This window comes from Tachyglossus aculeatus, chromosome 2, assembly GCF_015852505.1.
Source record: "Tachyglossus aculeatus isolate mTacAcu1 chromosome 2, mTacAcu1.pri, whole genome shotgun sequence".
Taxonomy (NCBI): Eukaryota; Metazoa; Chordata; class Mammalia; order Monotremata; family Tachyglossidae; genus Tachyglossus; species Tachyglossus aculeatus.
In genome coordinates this window covers 85,444,372-85,467,865 of record NC_052067.1, presented here as the reverse complement: position 1 = coordinate 85,467,865, position 23,494 = coordinate 85,444,372, and the positions used below count along the sequence as shown (strand labels likewise).

At 41.0% G+C, this 23,494-nt stretch overlaps 1 protein-coding gene across 1 annotated transcript in view; it reads right to left on the bottom strand.

The window, feature by feature from the left end:
- The window catches only part of MOXD1 (monooxygenase DBH like 1), a 108,979-nt gene that overhangs the window by 65,780 nt on the left and 19,705 nt on the right, over positions 1–23,494 (bottom strand). The window contains 3 exon segments of the mRNA XM_038742222.1: positions 8,704–8,787; positions 8,904–9,071; positions 12,956–13,102. Of these exon segments, the coding sequence (XP_038598150.1) occupies positions 8,704–8,787; positions 8,904–9,071; positions 12,956–13,102 (399 nt within the window).

Here is a 23,494-nt window from a genome sequence, read left to right as displayed (position 1 = left end):
TCCTTATTGAAGACACATCTCCTCTAAGAAACTTTCCCTAACAAAGCCCTCCTTTCCTCTTCTCCCAGTCCCTCCTGCATTACCCTGACTTGCTCCATTTATTCATTTATGTATATATTTGTAATTTATTTATTCATTCATGCATATTAATCTCTGTCTCCCCCTCTAGACTGTAAGCCTATTGTGGGCAAGGAATGTGTCTGCTTATTGTTATATTGTACTCTCCCAAACGCTTATAATAGTGCTTTGCACATAGTAAGCATGTAATACATATGACTGAATTGAATTATTATTATTATTATATTTGCTAATCGCTTGTTATTTTCCAGACACCATCCTAAGTGCTGGGGTAGATACAAGATATTCAGGTTGGCCACAGTCCCTGTCCTATTTAGACCTCATAAGTCTACATAGGACCTCAAGTCTTAATCCTTATTTTACAGATGAGGGAACTGAGGCACAGAGAAATAATAATAATAATGATCGTATTTGTTAAGCGCTTACTATGTGCCATGCACTGTTCTAAGCTCTGGGGGAGATACAAGGTTGTCAGCTTGTCCCAAGTGGGGCTCACAGTCTTAATCCCCATTTTACAGATGAGGTAACTGAGGCACAGAGAAGCTAAGTGACTTGCCCAAAGTCACACAGCTGACAAGCAGCAGAGCCAGGATTAGAAACCAGGACCTCTGACTCCCAAGCCAAATGAAGTGACTTGCCCAAGGTCATACAGCAGACAAGCGGCAGAGCCAGGATTAGAACCCATTACCTTCTGATTCCCAGGCCCATGCTCTATCCATTAAGCCATGAAATGCAAGATTCACTTGCACTTAGATTTGTACCCTATGGTAGGCAGGTAATCTATTTGCTATGTTGTACTTTCCCAAGCACTTAGTACAGTGCTCTGCAGACAGTAGGTGCTCAATAAATATAACTGAATAATTGAATCCTCTGGGATTCTAAATGGAGAAGAATTATAAAAATTACCTTGGGAAAACTAAGTACTCTCCACACAGTGCTTATGTCCCTAACCATTATTTATTTTAATGTTTGTCTTCCCTTCTAGGCTGTAAGCTCCTTGTGGGCAGGGAATATGTTTACCAAATCTACTAAATTTGTTGTATTGCACTCTTCCAAGTACAGTGCTTTGCACATAGTAAGCACTCAATAAATATGATTGAATGATTAATCAATTAATGGCTACTGTGGAACTGAATATGATCCAGGAAAGGACCCCAGATTTCTAACCCCATCTGGGTTTCAACATAGCCTTTTTCTTTGTTCATAGAATTTATATTATTCATTGAATAATTGAAAAACATTTAAATAGCAGTTTATTGTGTTGGTCTTTGGGGGCAAAATTTTAGATTTTTAAGCAAGGTTTTTTTATGTTTCTGCATGAATCTAGTCCCAATTTCATTATTTTAAAATGAAAAAAAATCAGTTATGAATCAGTTATCAGCTATCATAATGGGGCAGCACAATATAAATAGTAGACATGATCCCTGCCCTGAAAATGCTTACAAAAATGGCTTTCTTCTATTAATTCTTAATCTTGGATTCTAAATTATCCGTTCTCATTCTGACACCTGCCTGATTGCATGCATGGCCATATTCTAACTACTTCATCATGTAACTTTCATCACAATCCACATCTCTCTCCAATGTTCTAATAATTTTTAACCAACTTCTATTTTATCCCTCTCTCATCTCTGCCCTTCACCACCTCCAGTTCCTTGGACAAGTCATCCATGACCACCATCTCTTTTTCTTTCATTAAACGTATTTGCACCCAATTATATCTAGTTTCTTTTCTTATCTTTCTTCCAAAATCACCCTCTCCAAAAATATTTACAGAGCCATTAAGATCATGACACATCAAATTATTTTGAATATTCAACAGCATACACCCAAGGAACATGCACATAGATGTTAACCAAAGAGGAGTACATCTGTCATTTTTGTTCAGAGTTTGGAAATTTGGGAGAAAAATGATGAGCGACATACCCCAAAGTTGGCAAAAATAAATTATAAGGACGGCAACCAGCTGTTTCCATTTCCAATGAGACCAGAATGTAGGGAAAGTGTCTTAAAATCAGTGAGAATTCTATCAGGATGTAATTTCTAATAGGTGGAGGTGAAATACTCCTCCCAGAGATCTTTAAAAACAGGACTAACATTCACTTTCCAGTCTATTTTAAGGCATGGGGTTGGAGTCACTACTGAATTAAATCAGCAGAAGGGGAGTCCAAGTATAGAGTTAGTTCTCTTCTCATAACTGATTCATGAAACTGATTCAGCAACAACCTGTTTTTTTAGCCACTCTTGTTTCCATCTACAAATTAAGTGGATAGAAATGAGAAAATCACAGAGGCAGCATGGCCTAGTGGATGGAGTATGGGCCTGGGAGTAAAAAGGACCTGTGTTCTAATCCCAGTCCCTCCAGTTGTCTGTTGTGTGACCTTAGGCAAATCACTTAACTTCTTCTGTGCCTCAGTTACCTCATCTGTAAAGTGGGGAGTGAGACTGGGAGCCAACTGTGGGACAGGGACTGTGTCCAATCCAATTTTCTTGTATCTACCCTAGCATTTAGTACAGTGCCTGGCATATGTATAGTAAGTAATTAACAAACACCTCAATTATACTTATTATAGGACTGGAAGGACCACCAAGAAATCACTGGTCCAACCCCCTGTCTCTGGACAGATGAATGACTATCCTGTTCAAATCAGATTTAGTTTTTCCATAAACATCTCCAGGGATGTAGAGTCTACCACCTCATTTAGCAGACATTTCAGCCTCTAATCACCTTGACACTCAAGAAATTTCACTTATCATTCCTAACTGTCCCTCTACTAATACATTATCAGTCTCTTCTGCATGAATTTTTCCACACCCAACTTAAATCTACTAATACTAACTGCCTGCAGAACTTTCTATGTTAAAGAATTCCAAATGCTTGTCACTTGCTGAGTAAAAATGTTTTCACTTGTTGCAATTGAGTTGCCCACCTTCAATTTCCAACTAGTGTCCTCTCAGCTTGCATTTTGAAAACTCTTCATAGCCCTCCTAAAGCCCCATCTCCTCCAGGTAATCTTTTCAAATTATTCTTGTCTTCAACCTTTATGTCCAAATGCAGATTCAATTATTTAATAAACCATTTTATCATGGGATATTTTTATCCTGGGGTATTTTTGCACTTCCTATTATTTCCTTGCCTCTCCTACTACTGCCACTATCTGTAAACAACTTTTGACTGTCCATCTCCCCCACTGATCAATCAGTGGTATTTATCGAATGCAGAGCTCTGAATCAAGCACTTGGGAAAGTACAATGCAATAGAGTAGGTAAACACGATTCCTACCAACCAGGTGCCTATAGCCTACAAGGGGAAATGGACATTTATGAACAACAATCAAATAATTAATCTATAGTATTTAGTAAGCACCTACCTAGTGCAAAGGCTATATTAGGCTCTTGAGAGAGTAAAGCAGAAGTAAGATACATTTCCCTTACCTCAAGGAGCTTAAAATCTAAAGGAGACTACAGAGTGACAAAAATATCTACAATTAGTGGGAATAGGAAGAACAAATCCATCAGTCAACCATTCATATTTATTAAGTGCTTCCTGTGTGCAGGGCACTGTACTAAATGCTTGAGGGCCCAATATAACAGAATTGGGAGACACTTTCCCTGCCCACAAGGAGCATACAGTCTTATGTAAGGATGAAGCAGCTGAATAAATAATTTAATATACAACATAATATAGATATACATATAGGTTGAGATTAGAAATAAATTCCACAGTTGCTAAAAGGAGGTGGTCTTTTGGGTTGACACGACTAGACTGTTGTGGGCTACATACCATTCAGAATGGAATAGTGATGCTCTCTTAACGGCACGAATTTTAATGGTGGGAGAAATACTTCTGCACTTGAGAGACATTTTTTGTTTTGTTTTAAGATTAGGAATTTATGTTTCAAACTGCAGGCCGAAAAGGGAGAACAACCCTGTTTTGGCTGATACAGATAGATTAGCAAGCAGTCCAAGGAGGTACCTGGAGAATGAACGCAAGGAAGAAGGCAACATTTCCTAGAACCATTCCTGGAAACAGATGAGGAACCAAACACACAGAGACTAGACAAAGTCCTAAAGGGTAAATATTAATAAATAATTTTGCTATTCAGGTTGGAAAGAACACAAAAACCAGCAGGTGATCCAAAAGAATAAATTGTTTATGTATATAGTCAATCAATTGTATATATTGAAAGCTTACTATGTGCACAGCCCTATACTAAGCTCTTGGGAGAGTACAGCAGAATTAGCAGATATGTTCCCTGCCCATAAAGATCTTATAATCTAGAGGGAGAGACAGACATTAATATGAATAAACAAGTAATTTATCATATATAATTTAGAGATATGTACATAAGTGCAATGGGTTTGGAGGTGGGGCAAATATCAAATGTCCAAAGGTCACAGATATAAGTGCATAGATGACACAGAAGGGAGAGGAAGCTGGGGAAAAGAGTGCTTAATTGAGGAAGGCCTCTTGGAGAAGATGTGACTTTAATAATCCTTTGAAGGTGGGGAGTATGGTAGTCTGGTGTATTTGGAGGGGAAGGGGGATATTAATGTCTGTTTCCCCCTCTAGACTGTAAGCCTATTTTTGGGTAGGGAATGTGTCTACCAACTTTGCTATATTGTACTCACCCAAGCACTTAGTACAGTGCTCTGCACACAGTAAGTGCTCAATAAATAAAGTGCTCTCCCCCTCATCCCCCTCTCCATCCCCACCATCTTACCTCCTTCCCTTCCCCACAGCACCTGTATATATGCATATATTTGTACATATTTATTACTCTATTTATTTAACCTGTACATATCTATTCTATTTATTTTATTTTGTTAGTATGTTTGGTTTTGTTCTCTGTCTCCCCCTTCTAGACTGTGAGCCCACTGTTGGGTTAGGGACTGTCTCTATATGTTGCCAACTTGTACTTCCCAAGTGCTTCCCAAGTGCTTAGTACAGTGCTCTGCACGCAGTAAGTGCCTTCTCTCCTTCTCCAGCCCAGCCCGCACCCTCTGCCGCTGATCTCCTCACCGTACCTCGTTCTCGCCTGTCCCGCCATCGACCCCCGGCCCACGTTCTCCCCCGGGCCTGGAATGCCTTCCCTCTGCCCATCCGCCAAGCTAGCTCTCTTCCTCCCTTCAAGGCCCTGCTGAGAGCTCACCTCCTCCAGGAGGCCTTCCCAGACTGAGCCCCTTCCTTCCTCTCCCCCTCGTCCCCCTCTCCATCCCCCCCATCTTACCTCCTTCCCTTCCCCACAGCACCTGTATATATGTATATATGTTTGTACATATTTTTACTCTATTTATTTATTTATTTTATTTGTACATATCTATTCTATTTATTTTGTTAGTATGTTTGGTTTTGTTCTCTGTCTCCCCCTTTTAGACTGTGAGCCCCCTGTTGGGTAGGGACTGTCTCTATATGTTGCCAATTTGTACTTCCCAAGTGCTTAGTACAGTGCTCTGCATATAGTAAGCGCTCAATAAATACGATTGATGATGATGATGATGATTGATTGATTGATTAGTACAGTGCTCTGCACACAGTAAACGCTCAATAAATACGATTGAATGAATGAATGAATGAACCCATGACCTTCAGACTCCCAGGCTCAGGCTCTATTCCCGCTGCCTCAGGGAAGCAATGTGGCTTAGTGGAAAGACCACGGGCTTGGGGGTCAGAGGTCTTGGGTTCTAATCCCGCCTCCACCACTTATCACCTGTGTGACTTTGGGCGAGTCACTTCACTTCTCTGTGCCTCAGTTCCCTCATCTGTAAAATGATCTCCCCTTCCTCTCCCTCCCCATCCCCCCGCCTTACCTCCTTCCCCTCCCCACTGCACCTGTATATATGTATATATGTTTGTACAGATTTATTACTCCATTTATTTATTTATTTTATTTGTACATATTCTATTTATTTTATTTTGTTAATATGTTTTGTTTTGTTCTCTGTCTCCCCCTTCTAGACTGTGAGCCCACTGTTGGGTAGGGACCGTCTCTATATGTTGCCAACTTGTACTTCCCAAGCGCTTAGTACAGTGCTCTGCACACAGTAAGCGCTCAATAAATATGATTGAATGAATGAATGAATAAATACCATTGATTAATTGAGTCATACTCTATTGTTTCCCCCTACTGTCTACTACACTGTAAGCTCCTTGAGGGCAGGGACTACGCTTATTAACTTTATTGGATTCTTCCCAAGTGCATAGTTTGGTTTTTTGTTTTTTATGGTATTTGCTAAAAGCTTGCTGTGTGCCAGGCACTGTACAAAGCGCTGGGGTAGATACAAACAAGTCTGGTCAGACACAGTCCCTGTCCCACTTAGGGCTCTCAGTCTTAATCCCCCTTTTACTGATGAGGTAACTGAGGCACAGATAAGTGAAATGACTTGCCCAAGATCACAAAGAAGACTAGTGGCAGAGCTGGGATTAGAACACAGGTCCTTTGGACTCTCAGGCCCATGCTCTATCCACTAGGCCGTGTTGTATTGTTCAGAATAGGCAGGTCAATAACTGCCATAGGTGGAGTGAATGAAAAAAGTCAATCAGTTAATCATATTTATTGAGGACTTACTGTGTGCGGAGCACCATACTAATGCTTGGGAGAGTTACACTATAATAATAACCAGACACCTTCCCTTCCCACTTCTGAGCCTATAGTCTAGAGGACATTCTGATGGCTGTCAAGAATGACACACTCTATCTGCCACAACTCAGCAATGAAATTAGAAGCAGAAATCGAAACCCTTCGGCACATTGAACAGTTAAGCAATTTTAAAACATTCTAAGGTTAGAATTTTTGTTGCTGGTGTTGTCTTGCTAAAGGTGGAAGGAATACACACAGTGGGAAAATTGAGCTGTATTCCCTATAACAAGCATCAGCTACGCTTATCGTGGAGGAATAGACATACTTAACTGGATATTTCATGGCTATCTAGCAGGCGGGCTTCATGGATATTTCATGGATATCCGATGTTGGTAACATTACCAGTAAATCTTCTGACATTGTTTCCCAGAGCAAGAGCCTCTTGCCAAGTGTAATATTCAGGATTGTGAGAACAGAGCAAATTAGAGTTCAGGGATGCATACTATCTAATAGTCCCTAATTATTCAGGGCCATGAGTCTATAATAATAATTGCAGTGCTTCTTCAGCATTTATTGTGTGCCAAACATTGTACTAACTACTGGGCTAGATACAAGATAATCAGGTCCCGCTATGTACTCACATTTTAAGTAGGAAGGAGAATGGGTATTGAATCCCCATTTTGCAGATGAGAGACCTGAGGCTCAGAGAAGTTAAGTGACTTGCCCAAGGTCCCAGAGCATGTAAGTTGTAGAACCTGAATTAGAATCCAGATCCTTTGATTCCCAGGCCAATGCTCTTTCCACTAGACCAAACTGCTTGTATTAGATACTCCACGGCTAATGATACTTTTGATGCTTCCTACGGCCTAACCATTAGGACAGGTACAAAGCTAGGCAATTAGAGACAGTTGCAGTACCTCATTGGGCTCACAAACTATTTTATCCCCATTTTAGAGTTGAGAAGTCGGAGTCCCAGAGCAGTTAGTGCCCAAGTTCACCCAGGGGCAGAGGTGGGTCTGAAACCCATATCTCCTATGCCCTTTCATTTATTCAATCACATTTACTGAGCACTTAACTTTGCGCCTAGGATACACTGACTAACAATAACAGTTGAGCTATCTCTCTGTCTTAGGTGGCTCAGAGAACCTCTGCTGCCATATTTTGAACTTATTTAACCATATTCTCTCCAATACAGTGGAGAGAGAACTGACAGATGTAATAAGGTGGGTAAGGATGGCTTTATAATTCCTTCTGTCCTCTCCTGCATTCTCCCTTCTGCTCAGAACAACACTCTGGTGAGTAGCCTCCAACAGGCCATGACCATCTCACATGTATGAGACCTCTGCATCAAAAAAAAGGGGGAAAATCTACAAACTGTGGAGCAGTACATATTCTTTGGCATTGCTGGGGAGGCGGGTGGGATGTGTGTGTGTGTGTGTGTGTGTGTGTGTGTGTGTGTGTTTGTTTCCCCTCTCCTGGCAGGACTTCTAGGATTTCTAAAATCTCCTCCTTCAAGGATTTTCGGAAATATTCCAACTTGTCCACTTCCTGCAGTAAACTAGCATCTTTGGCCCTAAGCCAGAAACACTGCTTTAAAAATTCCAAGCCTCCCAAAGCCTCCCTGAGAGTTGGGTTTGGGATGAAGGCAAAAAATCAGTGGCGAAATCATTTAGGACTGTTCTTGCATCTCTACATTCCAGAACCACCACTAATTTTTACCCTGATTAGAGGTAAGATCATCTGTATCATCACTAGTGCATACAAAGTGCCTACTACACAAAACCTATCCTCAAGGAGTCTGTAATTGAACAGGGAAGACAATACATGATAAATCGAAGAATATCTACTATTTAATAGCACAAGAGAGTGGATCAAACTGGATAAATAAATCAATAAATATAAACAAATAAGTGAATATCCAAATGGTCTTATTTCACATGTGGATGAAAACCTGAAATCCTTTCCTTCTTTGCTTTCAAAGTTGCAGAATTCCCTGAACTAAAAAGATTAAATTTTACTTGGGAAAAAAACACTGGGCATATACCTTTATCACGTGGTGTTTTTCTTGGAAAACAGGTATCTTAAACATCTGGCACCAGTATGTTGTGCTCTTGTTTGGGATCGGCACCTGTCTTAATAAAAGGGAAAGAGAATATAAAAGTCAACCCATTTACCGTATTGGAGAGGGAACCAGTTCCCCAGCACAGGCATCATTAAATAACACAGAACCCCAGAGAGACTTACGTTTTGATTGGTCAAGTCAAAATTTGGCAAGACCTCCGACACTACACTTGTTTTCTCCGGGTTCAACAAGCGCAGGCTCTTGGTCCCTCGATTAATCCCATGGTATTTGGGGCCTGCCTCTCCGATGTCCTCATGATGGTAGGCCCATAACACTCTGACAGTGCTTTCCTGGCAAACAGAAAATTTTGTGATTCAAAAGTACAAAGAAGCATATCCTCAACAGTTTGGGGTTTGGAGAACAGGAGAACAGAAGTGACAGAGGAAGAGAAATGTAGGGTCCTAAGTTCTGTCACCAATTCTAATGCTAATATGAGCACTGGGGTAACTTCCAATTTCAGAGAAGACAAAAACTCTAACAGGTGGCATCATCAGGGGTAACTGGATCAAGGGAAGATTCTCCAGCACAAAAGAGATGCCAGGTATCTCCAAAATTGATGTGCCAAACCATAACTGTCTTTTTTTAATGGTATTTAAGTCTATCAATGAATCAATGGTATTTATTGAGCACTTACTATTCATTCAGTCATATTTATTGAGGGCTTACTGTGTGCAGAGCACTGTACTAAGCACTAGAGAGAGTACAATACAAGAGACATCTTCCCTGCTCACAGTGAATTTACTATGTGCCAAGCACTGGATTAAGCATTGGGATAGATATACGCTAACCAGGTTGGACATAGTCCATGTCCTACATGGGCTTCACAGTCTTAATCCCCATTTTACAGATGTGGTAACTGTGGCACAGAGAAGTCAGTGACTTGTCCAAAGTCATGCAGCAGACAAATGGTGGAGCCAGGATTAGAATCCAGGTAGCGCTTAGAACAGTGCTTTGCACATAGTAAGCACTTAATAAATGCCATCATTATTATTATTACAAACTGCCAGGCCCATGGTCTATCCACTAGGCAATGCTGCTTCTCAGTAGAAGCTATCTAGTAGAAGCAGAACACTTCAAGTAGCAGGATTTCAAATAAATACTCAAATTGGGCTGGAAGCTGGTCAGAGTCTGCCAATCCCATTCTTTTTTCCTTTTTTTTTTTTTTAGCATCCAAGAAGGCAACCATCATGTGATTCCTCCAACTGCCTTCTGAGGTTTGGATGGTCTGACCCAGTAATGACGTTGCCCAGGGTCTTACATTCTAAGGACTATCAAAGGGAGTTGATAAGATGTCAGTAAGAGATAAAGTTCAGAATTCAGCCCCAAGCTTTTCTTTTTTCCACAAGAGAGGCTCCTTGTAGCAATACCAGCCATCATTGCATAGAATAAGGGAGTTAATCCCTAATATACTGATAGCTAGCAAACACGGCCATAAATAATAACAGGGAGAGAAGATGTAAATCATCTGTGAAAACTGGGAAATTCTAGGATTCTGGAGGATTCAGGTTTAGGAAAAGAGCAAGAATTCAGGATAGGTAATCAGAAAAACTGCTCAAGGGGATCAATCAATCAATCAATCAATCGTATTTATTGAGCGCTTACTGTGTGCAGAGCACTGTACTAAGCACTTGGGAAGTACAAGTTGGCAACATATAGAGATAGTCCCTACCCAACAGTGGGCTCACAGTCTAAAATGGGGAGACAGAGAACAAAACCAAACATACTAACAAAATAAAATAAATAGAATAGATATGTACAGGTAAAATAAATAAATAAATAGAGTAATAAATAAGTACAAACATATATACATATATACAGGTGCTGTGGGGAACGGAAGGAGGTAAGATGGGGGGATGGAGAGTGGGACGAGGGGGAGAGGAAGGAAGGGGCTCAGTCTGGGAAGGCCTCCTGGAGGAGGTGAGCTCTCAGTAGGGCCTTGAAGGGAGGAAGAGAGCTAGCTTGGCGGATGGGCGGAGGGAGGGCATTCCAGGCCCCGGGGGGATGGCATGGGCCGGGGGTCGATGGCGGGACAGGCGAGAACGAGGTACGGTGAGGAGATTAGCGGCAGAGGAGTGGAGGGTGCGGGCTGGGCTGGAGAAGGAGAGAAGGGAGGTGAGATAGGAGGGGGTGAGGTGATGGACAGCCTTGAAGCCGAGGGTGAGGAGTTTCTGCCTGATGCGCAGATTGATTGGTAGCCACCGGAGATTTTTGAGGATTTTTGAGGATATGGTAACTGCTTCCCTCTCTCATTCATTCTCAGTTGCAGCAAATCCAGCTGCTTTGTACTAAGAACTAAGGAAGGAAATCATCAAGTAAACATATCCTTTAAGCTGTTCACTCAGCCGCATTCTCACTCAGGAAGTAGAACACTACATCGTTGCATGAAAATAACCACTGATAGACCCATTGTTTTCCTTCCTCTTTGCTCTTTGGGCTGATTATGGAATCAGCTTCATCCCATCTCAGAATCAGAGTAGACATTATTAAAGTCTGAATTCATTGAAAAGAGAAAGCATCTCGACTACATTTGAAAGCAATTATGTTTAAGTAAATGGAAGCTTCCATAATGGCACTTATCTTTTATCAAGGTATTCCAACATACATTTGTGCATTTCAGATGGCACTAAAGCCAAAATGAGTCAAGAGCCTCAGTTACCTCATCTGTAGAATGGGGATTAAGGCTGTGAGTCCCATGTGGGACAGCGAAGGTGTGCAACCTGATTATCTGGTACAAAGTCCTAGGCTGTGCTTAAAGGACTGAATGCTCCTTGGCTAGACAGACAAGGAAGCAGAGAGATGACAGTGGACGTTGGTGAGAAGTGGGAAGCAGTATGGCATAGTGGATAGAGCATCAGCCTGCGGATTAGAAGGTCATGGGTTCTAATCCCAGCTCCACCACTGGTTTGCTGTGTGACTTTGGTCAAGTCACTTCTCTTCTCTGGGCATGTTACCTCATCTGTAAAATAGGGATTGAGACTGTGAGCCCCATGTGGAACAGGGACTGTGTCCAACCTGATTGCATTGTGTCTACACCAGTGCTTAGAACAGAGCTTGACACAGTAAATGCTTAGCAAATACCATCATTATTATTATTATTATTATTATTATTATTATTATTATCTAATAGTCCTATTGTTCATTTTGGAGCCAGAGACACAGGTGGGTTCATTTCCTTAAGCAATTATTATAAACAACTAATAGTTTAAGGATGGGGAAAAAAATACTGTGTCCAACTCTAACCACGGTTAGGGAGCAATGCTGTATAAGAATTCCTATGACTCTGAAAAGTGTGGCACTTCTCTGCACATAGTAAGCATTCACTTAATACCATCAATGATCATCAGTATGACAGCAAATAGGTAATGGAAACAAACTAGTATCCCCTTTGCTTACTTCCCATATTGATAAGAGTAGAGCAATTTCTGGTGCTCTTTTCAAAAACCAAGATTGGTTTATTCACATCCTAGTTTTTTTTTAGTGCTGAGACATTTTCCAGATCCTGACTTTACAAATCTTATCTCACTCAATTAGATAAAACTTACAGTCAACAACAGAGAGGCTAAAATTAATGTGAAGACTACATGACAATCCCCCCCATTGAATACTAATTTTCAAATCCATCCAATTTTATATAAACATTTAATCCACTTTCATATAAAAATCATTGAGTGCCCACTAGGGGTAAAGCCCTGAATTGGTCTGGAAGGTCTCTCATCAAATATTTTGTAGATGAATTGATTCCCAATGTATCGTTAGGGATTTTTTCTTTAAAAACCTGAAGATGTGCAACCATCTCAAATAAAGTTAATTTATTTCTAATAAATCATGGAGAGGAATAATCTTCTCTACTGGATTTTGTAATTTGAAATCAAATATATTCATTTTTTTCCTAATCAAGTTTAAGCAAAAATAGGCTCCATAAATAGACCCAACAAATTCACTTATTTTCTTTCATTGCTTTCTCAATTATTACTCAAGTCACTACTAGGAACTTACAGTTAAATTAAAGGAGAAACCAACTCTACAGAATGCTTGAGTGTTTTTTTTGTTTTGTTTTGAATTTTACTGTAGTGTGCCAGGATACTGAGCTATTATTTGTAAAGAAGTGTTTAATTCTTGCCTAGAAATTATATTTACATTAATTCAGATGACTATACTCAAAGAGCATTCTTACCGTTATGGTCTTATCATTTATGTCACAAGTATGCAGTTCTCTGCTAAAAGCAATTACTGTATGTGTACTATTTTCCATGGCATGTTCCAGGTGGTAATCCTGTTGATCATCTCTCTTCAATTCTCTATTTGCATCTGTAAAATAATCCTATGGGAGAAATTACAGAAAGAGAAAATTTTGAGATTGATTGTAATCAACAATGTCTCTGCCCCTAGTGACTGTGCAAAGTGAATTAAGCAGCAAGATCTTCCCTCCTGTAACACTTAAAATTTAAGACCAGCCACCCTGAAAGAGTCATTAATATTATGGAGAAATAGAAAACTGAACAATCAAATCACAATATTGCACTCTTGGTGAACAGGCAAAGCATTTAGAGAATTTAGTGGAGTGGCTAGGAAGTGCAAGTTTTGTGGTCATAGACTTTGGACAGTGGCTGAAGTTTTTGACTATAATAATAATTAATAATTGTAACATTTGTTAATCACTTTTTATGTGCCAAGAACTGCACTAAGTACTGGGATAATGGAAACATCAAGGGCCTAGGAGCCAGAGGACTGAAGTTCTAATTCTGACTCCACCACTTGCCTGCTGTGCGACCTTGGGAAAAATCACTTAACTTCTTGGTGCCTCAGATTCTTCTCCTGTAAAATGGAGATGGAATATCTGTTCTCCCTCCTCCTTAGACTGTGAATCCCATACAGGACGGGGACTCTGTCTGCCCTGATTATCTTGTTTTGACCCTAGATATTAACACAGTGCTTGGCATGAAGCAGGGTGGCTCAGTGGAAAGAGCACTGGCTTTGGAGTCAGAGGTCATGAGTTCAAATCCAGACTCTGACACTTGTCAGCTGCGTGACTATGGGCAAGTCACTTAACTCCTCTAAGCCTCAGTTCCCTCAGCTGTAAAATGGGGATTAAGACTTTGAGCCCCCTGTGGAACAACCTGATCGCCTTGTATCTCCCCCAGGGTTTAGAACAGTGCTTTGCACATAGTAAGTGCCTAATAAATGCCATTATTATTATTATTATATAACATATACTGCAAGTAATAATATTATTAGTACAAGATAATCTGTCAGGGCAACAGGTAAATGGAAGAGCTGGGATTAGAACCCAAGTCCCCTGGCTCCTAAGCCCATGCTCTTTCCACTAAGCCACACTGCTTCCAGTCAACAGTGAAGTGGGGAGCCACCTAAGATGAAGAAAGGAGTGTTATGATCCAAGCAATGGTGGAGAAGGCAATCTTGACAGCAAGGCTGAGACTGGCCTAGTAGGCCAGTAGTACTCAGAGTTGGGAGTCAGGTAATGAGGAAGTAGCAATATTCCAGACAAGGTATGATGGGTGTCAGATCTAAGGTGCTCCAATGGTGAGGAAGTGGTGAATTTGGGGTGTGCAGGCCTACAACTCTGTTGTATTTATTCTTCCAAACATTTAGTTTAGCATTCTGAACATAATAAGCACTGAATAAACACTCAATAAACAATTTGGGATATACAATGAAAAAAAGGTGACGTGATTGTGAAGTTGAACATAGAGGGAAGATACGAACTTCTCACTCCATACTGTTCAATCTGTGGCACAGACATTTTGCTTGAGTGCTCTGTAGAACTGGAATTAAGGCAACATTTCAGGTTGGTTAGGTATATGTGGATCATAAGCAAAAAATTAGATCTCTGGGTACCACCTAATAGCATCTAGAAAATTCCAGTGGCATCCAAAATTTCAAGATGACATGGATTAGGGATCGGGTTAAGATTAGAAATGGCTCTAGGTTGAGGGATTGTGATACCATTAATAATATTTTTCACATTTGAAGCTTCAGCAGTTCCAGACTTTGTGCCTGCCTTCATACAGGTATATTTGTGTGGAGGTTTTGCTGGTTGGTTGATGACAGATTTGAACCCATGGGGGAGAATGGTGTTGGCCAGAATCCTGAGGTACAGGGAGAAGAGCAGGAGCCCCCATTAAAGCCCTGAGAAACCCTTTCCTGGACCTAATACTTTCCCTTCTCAACCTCCTGTACTTCCCAACCTGCTGTGCTTCCCTGTAGATGCCCCAGAGCTCACGTTTCTGGGGTTCTCTCCCCTCTTCTCTTGGTTCCAGTCATTCAAATACAAGGTGCCCTTTCTCCCTCTGAGGGACAGGAGTCTCACTGATCCAGAGCCTCCGAACCTCCAGAATATCAAAACCTTAATCCGGGATCCTCTCTCCTATTCCTCCTGTGACCACTGTCCATTCAGGGTTACAGTCCAAGCCCTCCCTGTGTCCCGCTCTCACAGACACATGGCTCACTACCCAGACCTCTAGGATGATCAAGGATCTTCCTCTTCCACAACCCGGCCCTCCTATTTCCTCCCCTGTCCTTTTCCTTAATTGGCTTATTTTAGACTTTGTGCTTTTTGAAATGGTATTTGGATAGCACTTACTCTTCCCTCAGGGAAGAGTGATTCTCCTGGCTTCCTCCTCCCTCTCTTAAGCATGAGAGTCAGGGGAATCAATCAATCAATCAATCAATCGTATTTATTGAGCGCTTACTATGTGCAGAGCACTGTACTAAGCGCTTGGGAAGTACAAATTGGCATCACATAGAGACAGTCCCTACCCAACAGTGGGCTCACAGTCTAAAAGGGGGAGACAGAGAACTGATGATCACAACCACATCAATGCAAAACTATTCCCAATAGTTATTGAAAAGTTGCCAATGGCTATAACAGATGGAAACACCTTGTCAAGCAGTATTAAAGAGCTCATAAAATTGTGAAGATATTTCAGTAATAATAATTAGTAATAATCACATTATTTGTTAAAGGCGTATTATGTGCCAAGCACTGTACTTAAGCATTGGGGTACATATTCATTCAATTCATTCAACTGTATTTACTGAGCACTTACTGTCTGAGATAATCAAAGTGGACACAGGTTCTATCCCACATGCAGTTTAGAGTCTAAATAGGAAGAACAGATATTGAATCCCCATTTTACAGATAGTGAAATTGAGGCACAGAGAAGTTAAGGGACTTGCCCAAGATCACACAGCAGGCAAGTGGAGGAATTGAGATTAGAATCCAGATCTCCTGATTCCCAGGCCCATGCTTTTTCCATTAGATCATGCTGCTTTTTTCCAGATCACGCATACATTTCTTAAATAATACTGCTATTTGAGATACAAACTCTGATTAATTTTGTCACCTTATCCACCAGGAAGAAGTGACATATTAAAACTAGTTGAACATTGCAACAATTGAACCATTGGAAAGCTAATCAGTGACATAGGAAAAATGATTTGCATTCATAATTTGTTCTGTTTAAGAAATGAAAGCAAGTCGTGGCTGAAAATTTAGCTTGTTTTCTTGTGCTTCTCATCAATCAATTCTAATCAGAACTTTAATGACAACACAAAATATGATTCCCCACCTTGCCAGGAAGTAGTAATCCTGGATTTGTGGTATGGAAGGGCATTTTTTAGAAAGATTACACAGTCCTAATTTAGGAAACATAATGGGAGCAGGCATGGGCAAAAACAGAATCACAATTATTTTTATTTAATCAATTGTATTTATTGAGTGCTTATTGTGTATAAAGCACTGCACTAAGATCTTAGAGGAATACAATCTAGTTGGTAGACAGGATCTCTGTCCACAGGGAATTCTAAATAGCCTCTGAGGGAGAATTTAGATTAAGATTTCAGTCCAGAGACAAAACACTAGGAAAAGAACATGATCAGATCAACTGCCCAGAAATTCAGGTCTCTGGTTATGGTCTCACAAATGCATTTTAATTTGGAATTTCACTTCTGCGTTTAACAACATGCTTTGTAAATTCATCCTCATATTCAGGCATAATCTGAATATATAAAATCCAGAGATCTGTTCTGCACTGTCAGTGCTCTAAAGGATCTGTAAACCCCATTGCCATTGTTGTATCCAATCACTGCAGGGAAGCCCCTACCCTCACCACCTCTTTCTCTCTTCCACTTCCCGAACACTGATTTTCCTTAGAGGTTTTTGGTGGGACCCTCAGAGGAAGTAGCACAGATGGAGTGGGATGGAGAAGCAGAGGTCTTCAGCTGACTTAGACTGCCCTATTCATCCATCCTCAATTTGTGCTGCCTTCAGTCAAAGCAGAGAAACTCGTAGTCACCCATCTCTCGCTCCCACTTCCCAACTGTCCAAACCCTGATTTGAAGCCAAGTTTCTCAGGGATGCATGGGGCATTAGGGCTGCAAGTCCATCAGTGCAGAGGGGGGATGATGGAGCCTCATTCTGGGAAGGGATTGCTGGCCCTTTCTGTCACTGCTTTCTTTCTGCTCGGAATTTTCCCTTTACCACAGGCTCCTGGGGCAGCGGCACCACAAACAGCTGGTCTCCATATGCTACGATACAAGAGAAAGAGAGCAGGAGGGAGGGAGGGACAAGAGTGTAATCAATCATATTTATTGAGTGCTTCCTGTGTGCAGAGCACTGTACTAAGCACTTGGGAGAGTACAATACAACAGAGGTGGTAGGCATGTTCCCTACCCACAAGGAGCTTACAGTCTAAGCGTACAGTCTTTCCTCTAGACTGTAAGCTCATTGTGGGCAGGGAATGTGTTGGTTTACTGTCATAGTGTACCCCTCAAGTGCTTAGTACAGTGATCCGCAAACAGCAAGCGCTCAGCAAATACAATTGACTAGCTGGCTGGAGAAGGTGAATCAGATAGAGCTAGTGGGTAGCCAGCTTCCAGTGGTTTAGGGTGACAAGGAGGGGCAGGGACCCCCGAATGCCTCCGTCACCTGGACCTGGCAATATTTTCCTGACCCTGACCAGTTCATGATGAGTGTGGCTTCAATTGGGCACCACTTACCTCACTGGTTTTCACTGAGGGGGAAGGGTAGTACAAGGGCCTGGCATATTTAGGGTGTTCAGGAATCCAGAAATCTCTAGGAATAGGTAATGTAGAAAGGAAGAGGGGATGAGAGGATGAGGAGGAACCTATGGTATAACTGTTACTTACTGATACAAATTGGCAGTCGCTAGTTCTGGAACGGAACCAAATTTATTGTACGTAAGTCTATAGGAAAATGTACTCCCTGTTATGACCATTCACAGTGCAGTCACATTTTTTAGGAACATGTAGGGGTCAGGTGAGGTAGATGTATAGAGTATGCAAAACAAACTATTTTGGGTTGTATCCTCCTAGATGCAATATTTGTAAATAGTTTTGTCACTCCTTTTAGATTATAAACTTCTCAAGGGCAGAGAAGGTATATGCTGTTTCTATGGTGCTCTCCCAAGCATTTAGTAGAGTGCTTCACACTAAGTAGGCAGTCAATAAGGACCACTGACTGAGACCAGCTCACCAATCAAAAAACAGCTTGCAAAGCAAGGTAATGGGTTAAGTCTGGGGTCGGGATTAAAGAGCACTGGATCAAGCACAATCCTGCGCCTCATGGGGTTTGCAAGTCAAACTGTGTGTGCTATTTTTCTGTTAAGGCTACTGACCTTTTCACCTCGCCTCCCAGAGTAACTCATGGCTTGCAGGATGGCATCAAGACTATCAACTCTTTTCAAAATACAGTATTTAGAAGCGAAGACCTTCACTTGATCATAAACTTGACATTTTTAAAATAAACCTAATTTTTATAAACAAATTGCCAGACAAATTCTGCAACCATTAATCAAACCTCGCAAACTTCTTTATATTTTTTTAAACTGTATACCAACCAAATTTTCCTGGATTAGAGCTCAAAAATGTCATCAGATCAGTTTTTAATCAAAGAAGTCATTTTCCTCCTTCCTGTTTCTGTAAACGTCATTTTAGATTTTGCCTTTTTAGCTTTGTAAGTTTGCATAAGGGGACAGTCAGAAAAGGCAAAGGAATACATTTGGGACAGGATGGGGATTTTGTATTTAAGGTATGTGGGCATGTAAATAGGGTTTACATTTAAAGCATCAAATTACTCCTTCAGAATTGTTTAGTTCAGCAGAACGTTGGTTCTAGTTCGTGCTATTTAAAATTTGAAGATGATCTATTTTTTGCTGCAAAACTGTAAAACTGCCTATGAAGAGTATTTACAAGTAGTTGGGAAGAGACCATGTCTCTAATTGTTCATGTACTCTCCTAAGTGCTTAGCACATGGCTTTGCACACTGTGAGGCTTCAATACAGACTATTGAATGATGCTCTAGGAAAAACCAAAACAGCTTTCTACAAAACAGCTACCAATGAAAAGGTCTAAGAAAGCAAGGATATTAAAGCTTGGATTTCCCGAAGAAATTGAACTCTTGGAATTAACTCTTTTGTTGGAGTTTATGAAAGGATCATAGTATTGTTTGAAACGATGCTTACACTTACAACAAAATTTGAGTGGACTGTTTCAGAAGCAATGTGAAAAATGGTCAGTCTTGCCCTAACCTGGTACTTGTGTTTTTAAAAACTTTGTTCAATAGGAAAATTATGTTACAGTCATCACTGATCTATTTGGAATGAATGGATTAGGGGGCAAGTAGTTTGAAAGTACCATCAAGACTGAAAGCCTGCATTACTGTTAGGTTCATCACAAGCAGAATGCTCTATAACTTTTCAAGTCATTGTTATTGACCTGTAAAAAGCACAGGGATTCTCCAAGTTCTGTTCAGTTCACTACCCTGAAGCTGAAGGAGAGGCTGGGAAATACCCCCTCTTGATTGACATCACTAACACAACTGAGAAGCAGCATGGCTTAATGGAAAGAGCCCGGGCTTGGGAGTCAGAGGTCCTTGTTCTAATCCCAACTCCACCACCTATCAGCTGTGTGACTTTGGGTAAATCACTTAACTTCTCTGGGCCTCAGTTACCTCATCTGTAAAATGGGGATTATGACTGTGAACCCCACGTGGGACACCCTGATTACCTTGTATCTACCCGAGTGCTTAGAACAGTGCTTGGCACATAGTAAGTGCTTAACAAATACCATAATTATTATTATCATTAACTGTTTCTTCCCTACTCAATTTTATTTATTGTGTACTTACTGTGTGCAGGGTACCACACTAAGTGCTTGGAAGGGTACAGTGTAAGAGAGTTGGTAGACACATTCCACAACTAATTGCACCTACTTGTGGATTATGTTGTACCATCATGTTCTTCAATACTTCCAACATTGTACAGCCAAATTGTGGAATGTCATCACATGTTCTAGCACAAATTACTGTACAATAGTTCCTATAGGATCACCCACCCCAAAAAAAAATGCTGTGGAGAAAAGTACCTTGAAACTGAGGTTGCATCTTGAATATGTATATCATGGGATATGTATTCTCTTTGACATAATATTAATGATAATAAAAAATAACCTCATTCAGAAATCCCACATTTGGTGCCAAACCCTGTGCCAAACTCTGTGACCCATCTCTGTCCCACAAAGAGCTAAAAAATCTAAGAGAGAAGGAGAATAGAACCTTAGCTCCACTTTACAGATGAGGAAACTAAGGCCCAGAGAGGTTGAGTGGCTTGCCTGCGGTCACCCAGCAAGCTAATAGCAAAGCTGGAACTAAGACCCAGTTTTTCTGACTCCCTTTTCTATCAGGCCATTTTTGCTCCAAATGAGGACAGAACTTCAGGAAAAATAATGTGAAATTATTGTGTGATGTAATGTAATATCAAATTCATTAAATTCAACAGAAAAAAACTATTTCTGCAGCCTCCTGCAAAGACCCATAGTCATATGATAATCCCATATTTTGAGGTTATGCTTAGAGTATAACAAAAACCCCATACATCCAATCCATCACCAAAACCTGCCAGGCTCACCTCCACAACATCGCTAAAATCCACCCTTTCCTCTCCATCCAAACTGCTACCTTGCTGGTTTAATCTCTCATCCTATCCTGACTAGATTACTGCATCAGCCTCCTCTCTGATTTCCCATCCTCCTGTCTCTCCCCACTTCAGTTTATACTTCACTCTGCTGCCTGGATTATCTTTGCACAGAAACGCTCTGGGCATGTCACTCCCCTCCTCAAAAATCTCCAGTCGTTGCCTGTGCTCTGCGCACAGTGAACACTCAATAAATACAATTGACTGATAGTTAATGTCAGGCCACGTGGGGAGGGAGTGGGCAAGACTAGCTTTGGATGATAAATGAGACAACCTATCAATAAATAGTCTTTATTGAGCTTACTGTGTGCAGAAAACTGTACTAAGCTCTTGGGAGAGTACAGTAAAAGGCATGATGATTCCTGCCCACAATGAGTCTACAATCTAATGAGGGATAATTATTTGTTATTTTAAAATAATTTACAAATAGGAAGGGTAAAGTGCTTTGCAGTAAGAAGTAGTGAGAGCCAAAGAGCTAAGGAGGAGCAAAAGTTCTGAGATAATAGCTGGGAGAAAGTTAACTTACAAAAGGAAAAAAAAAATCTGGAAAAGTTTACTTGAGTTGGTGGGATTTCATAAGAGTTTTGAAGGTTAGGAAAGTTGTGGTCTGGTGGATTTGAAGGAGGCGGGAGCCTCTGCCTCCCACCCCCTAACTGTGGGTCCCCTCAAGGTTCAGTTCTGGGACCCCTTCTATTTTCTACCTACACCTACTCCATTGCAGAACTCATTTGCTCCCAAGGCTTCATTTGCCACCTCTATGCAGATAATACCCAAATCTACAACTCCAAATCCTCATGTCTCTCCCTCTCTGCAGTTTCACATTTTCTCCTACCTTCAAGCCATCTTTACTTGGATGTCAAACTTAACATAATGAAAAAAAAACCATCTTCACACCCAAACTCTGTCCTTCCCCTGACTTTCCCATCACCTTAGATGACACTACCATAACTTTCCTGTCTCTCAAGCCCATAACCTTGGCGTTATCCTTGAATCCTCTCATTCAACCCTATTCAATCTAACCCTAAATACTGTCGGTTCCACCTTCAAAACACTGCTAAAATCCGCCCTTTCATCTCCATCCAAACGACAATCACACTAATCCAGTCACTTATCCTATCCCACCTTGATTACTGAATCAGCCTCCTTGCTGGCCTCCCTGCCTCCTGTCTCTCTCCCCACTCCAATCCACACTTCAACTCACTGCCCAGATCATTTTTCTACAAAAACATTCAGGACATGTTTCCCCACACCTCAAGAAATGTTAATGATTGCTCATCCACCTCCACATCAAACAGAAACTCCTCACCATTGGGTTTAAAGCACTCAATCAGCTTGCCCCTCCTATCTCACCTCACTACTCCCCTTCTACAACCCAACCTGCACACTTCACTCTTCTAATGCTAACCTACTTACTGTACCCTGATTTCATCTGTCCCACTGCTGACTTCTCACCCAAGTCCAGTCTCTGGCCTGGAATGTCCTCCCTCTCATATTTGACGGACAATTATTCTACCCTGTTCAAAGCCTTATTGAAAGCACATCTCCTCCAAGAGGCCTTCCCTAACTAAGCCTTTCCTCTTCTCCCACTCCTTTTTGTGTCACCCTGATTTGCTTCCTTTATTTATTCCCCTTCCCAGCCCCACAGCACTTATGTATATATCTGTAATTTATTGATTGATTGATATTAGTGTCTCTCCCCCTCTAGACTAAAAGCTCATTGTAGGAAGGGAATGTGCCTACCTATTGTTCTATTGTACTCTCCCAAGCATTTAGTACAGTGCTCTGCTCCCAGTAAATGCTCGATAAATGTGATTGACTGACAAACAAGAAGATGGACGTGAACCAAGTTTCAAAAAAGGAAAGCTGAGAATGAAGAAATGAAAGGTGAGTTTGGGAGGGAAAGTGACGGAGTGGATAAGAGGGAGAGAATTGATGGAGCTCCTTAAAGTCAATGTTCAGGTGTTTATTTGATGAAAAAATTACTGAACGGACTCTGGAGTTTGGGAAGAATGGAGAGATGTGTGCAGAGTGACATTTTAGAAAATCACTCAGAAGTATAGACCAGAGAAGGAAGAAGTTAGAAGTAGGGATACTGGTGAGGAGGCTAATAGTAGTTAAGACAGAACAAGGCTAGTGCCTGGACCAGAGTGATAGCCCTTTGAATGAAGAGGTAAGAGTTGATCAAAGAAATACTGTAGAAGAGAAACCAAAGAGATTTAGCAACATACCAGATACGAGAGTTGAAAGAAAGAAAGGAATAAAGAATAATTCTAAGGCTGTGGGAGCATGGTGGTGGGATCACCCTCCCCACCACACCTGTATATATGTTTGTACATATTTATTACTCTATTTATTTTACTTGTACATATTTATTCTATTTATTTTATTTTGTTAATATGTTTTGTTTTTTTGTCTGTCTCCCCCTTCTAGACTGTGAGCCCGCTGCTGGGTAGGGACCGTCTCTACATGTTGCCAACTTGTACTTCCCAAGCGCTTAGTACATTGCTCTGCACACAGTAGCACTCAATAAATACGATTAAATGAATTAATGAATGAATGATCACCACCATGCTTAGAGAAGCAGCGTGGCTCAGTGGAAAGAGCACGGGCTTTGGAGTCAGAGGTCATGAGTTCAAATCCTGGCTCTGCCAATTTTCAGGTGTGTGACTTTGGGCAAGTCACTTAACTTTTCTGTGCCTCAG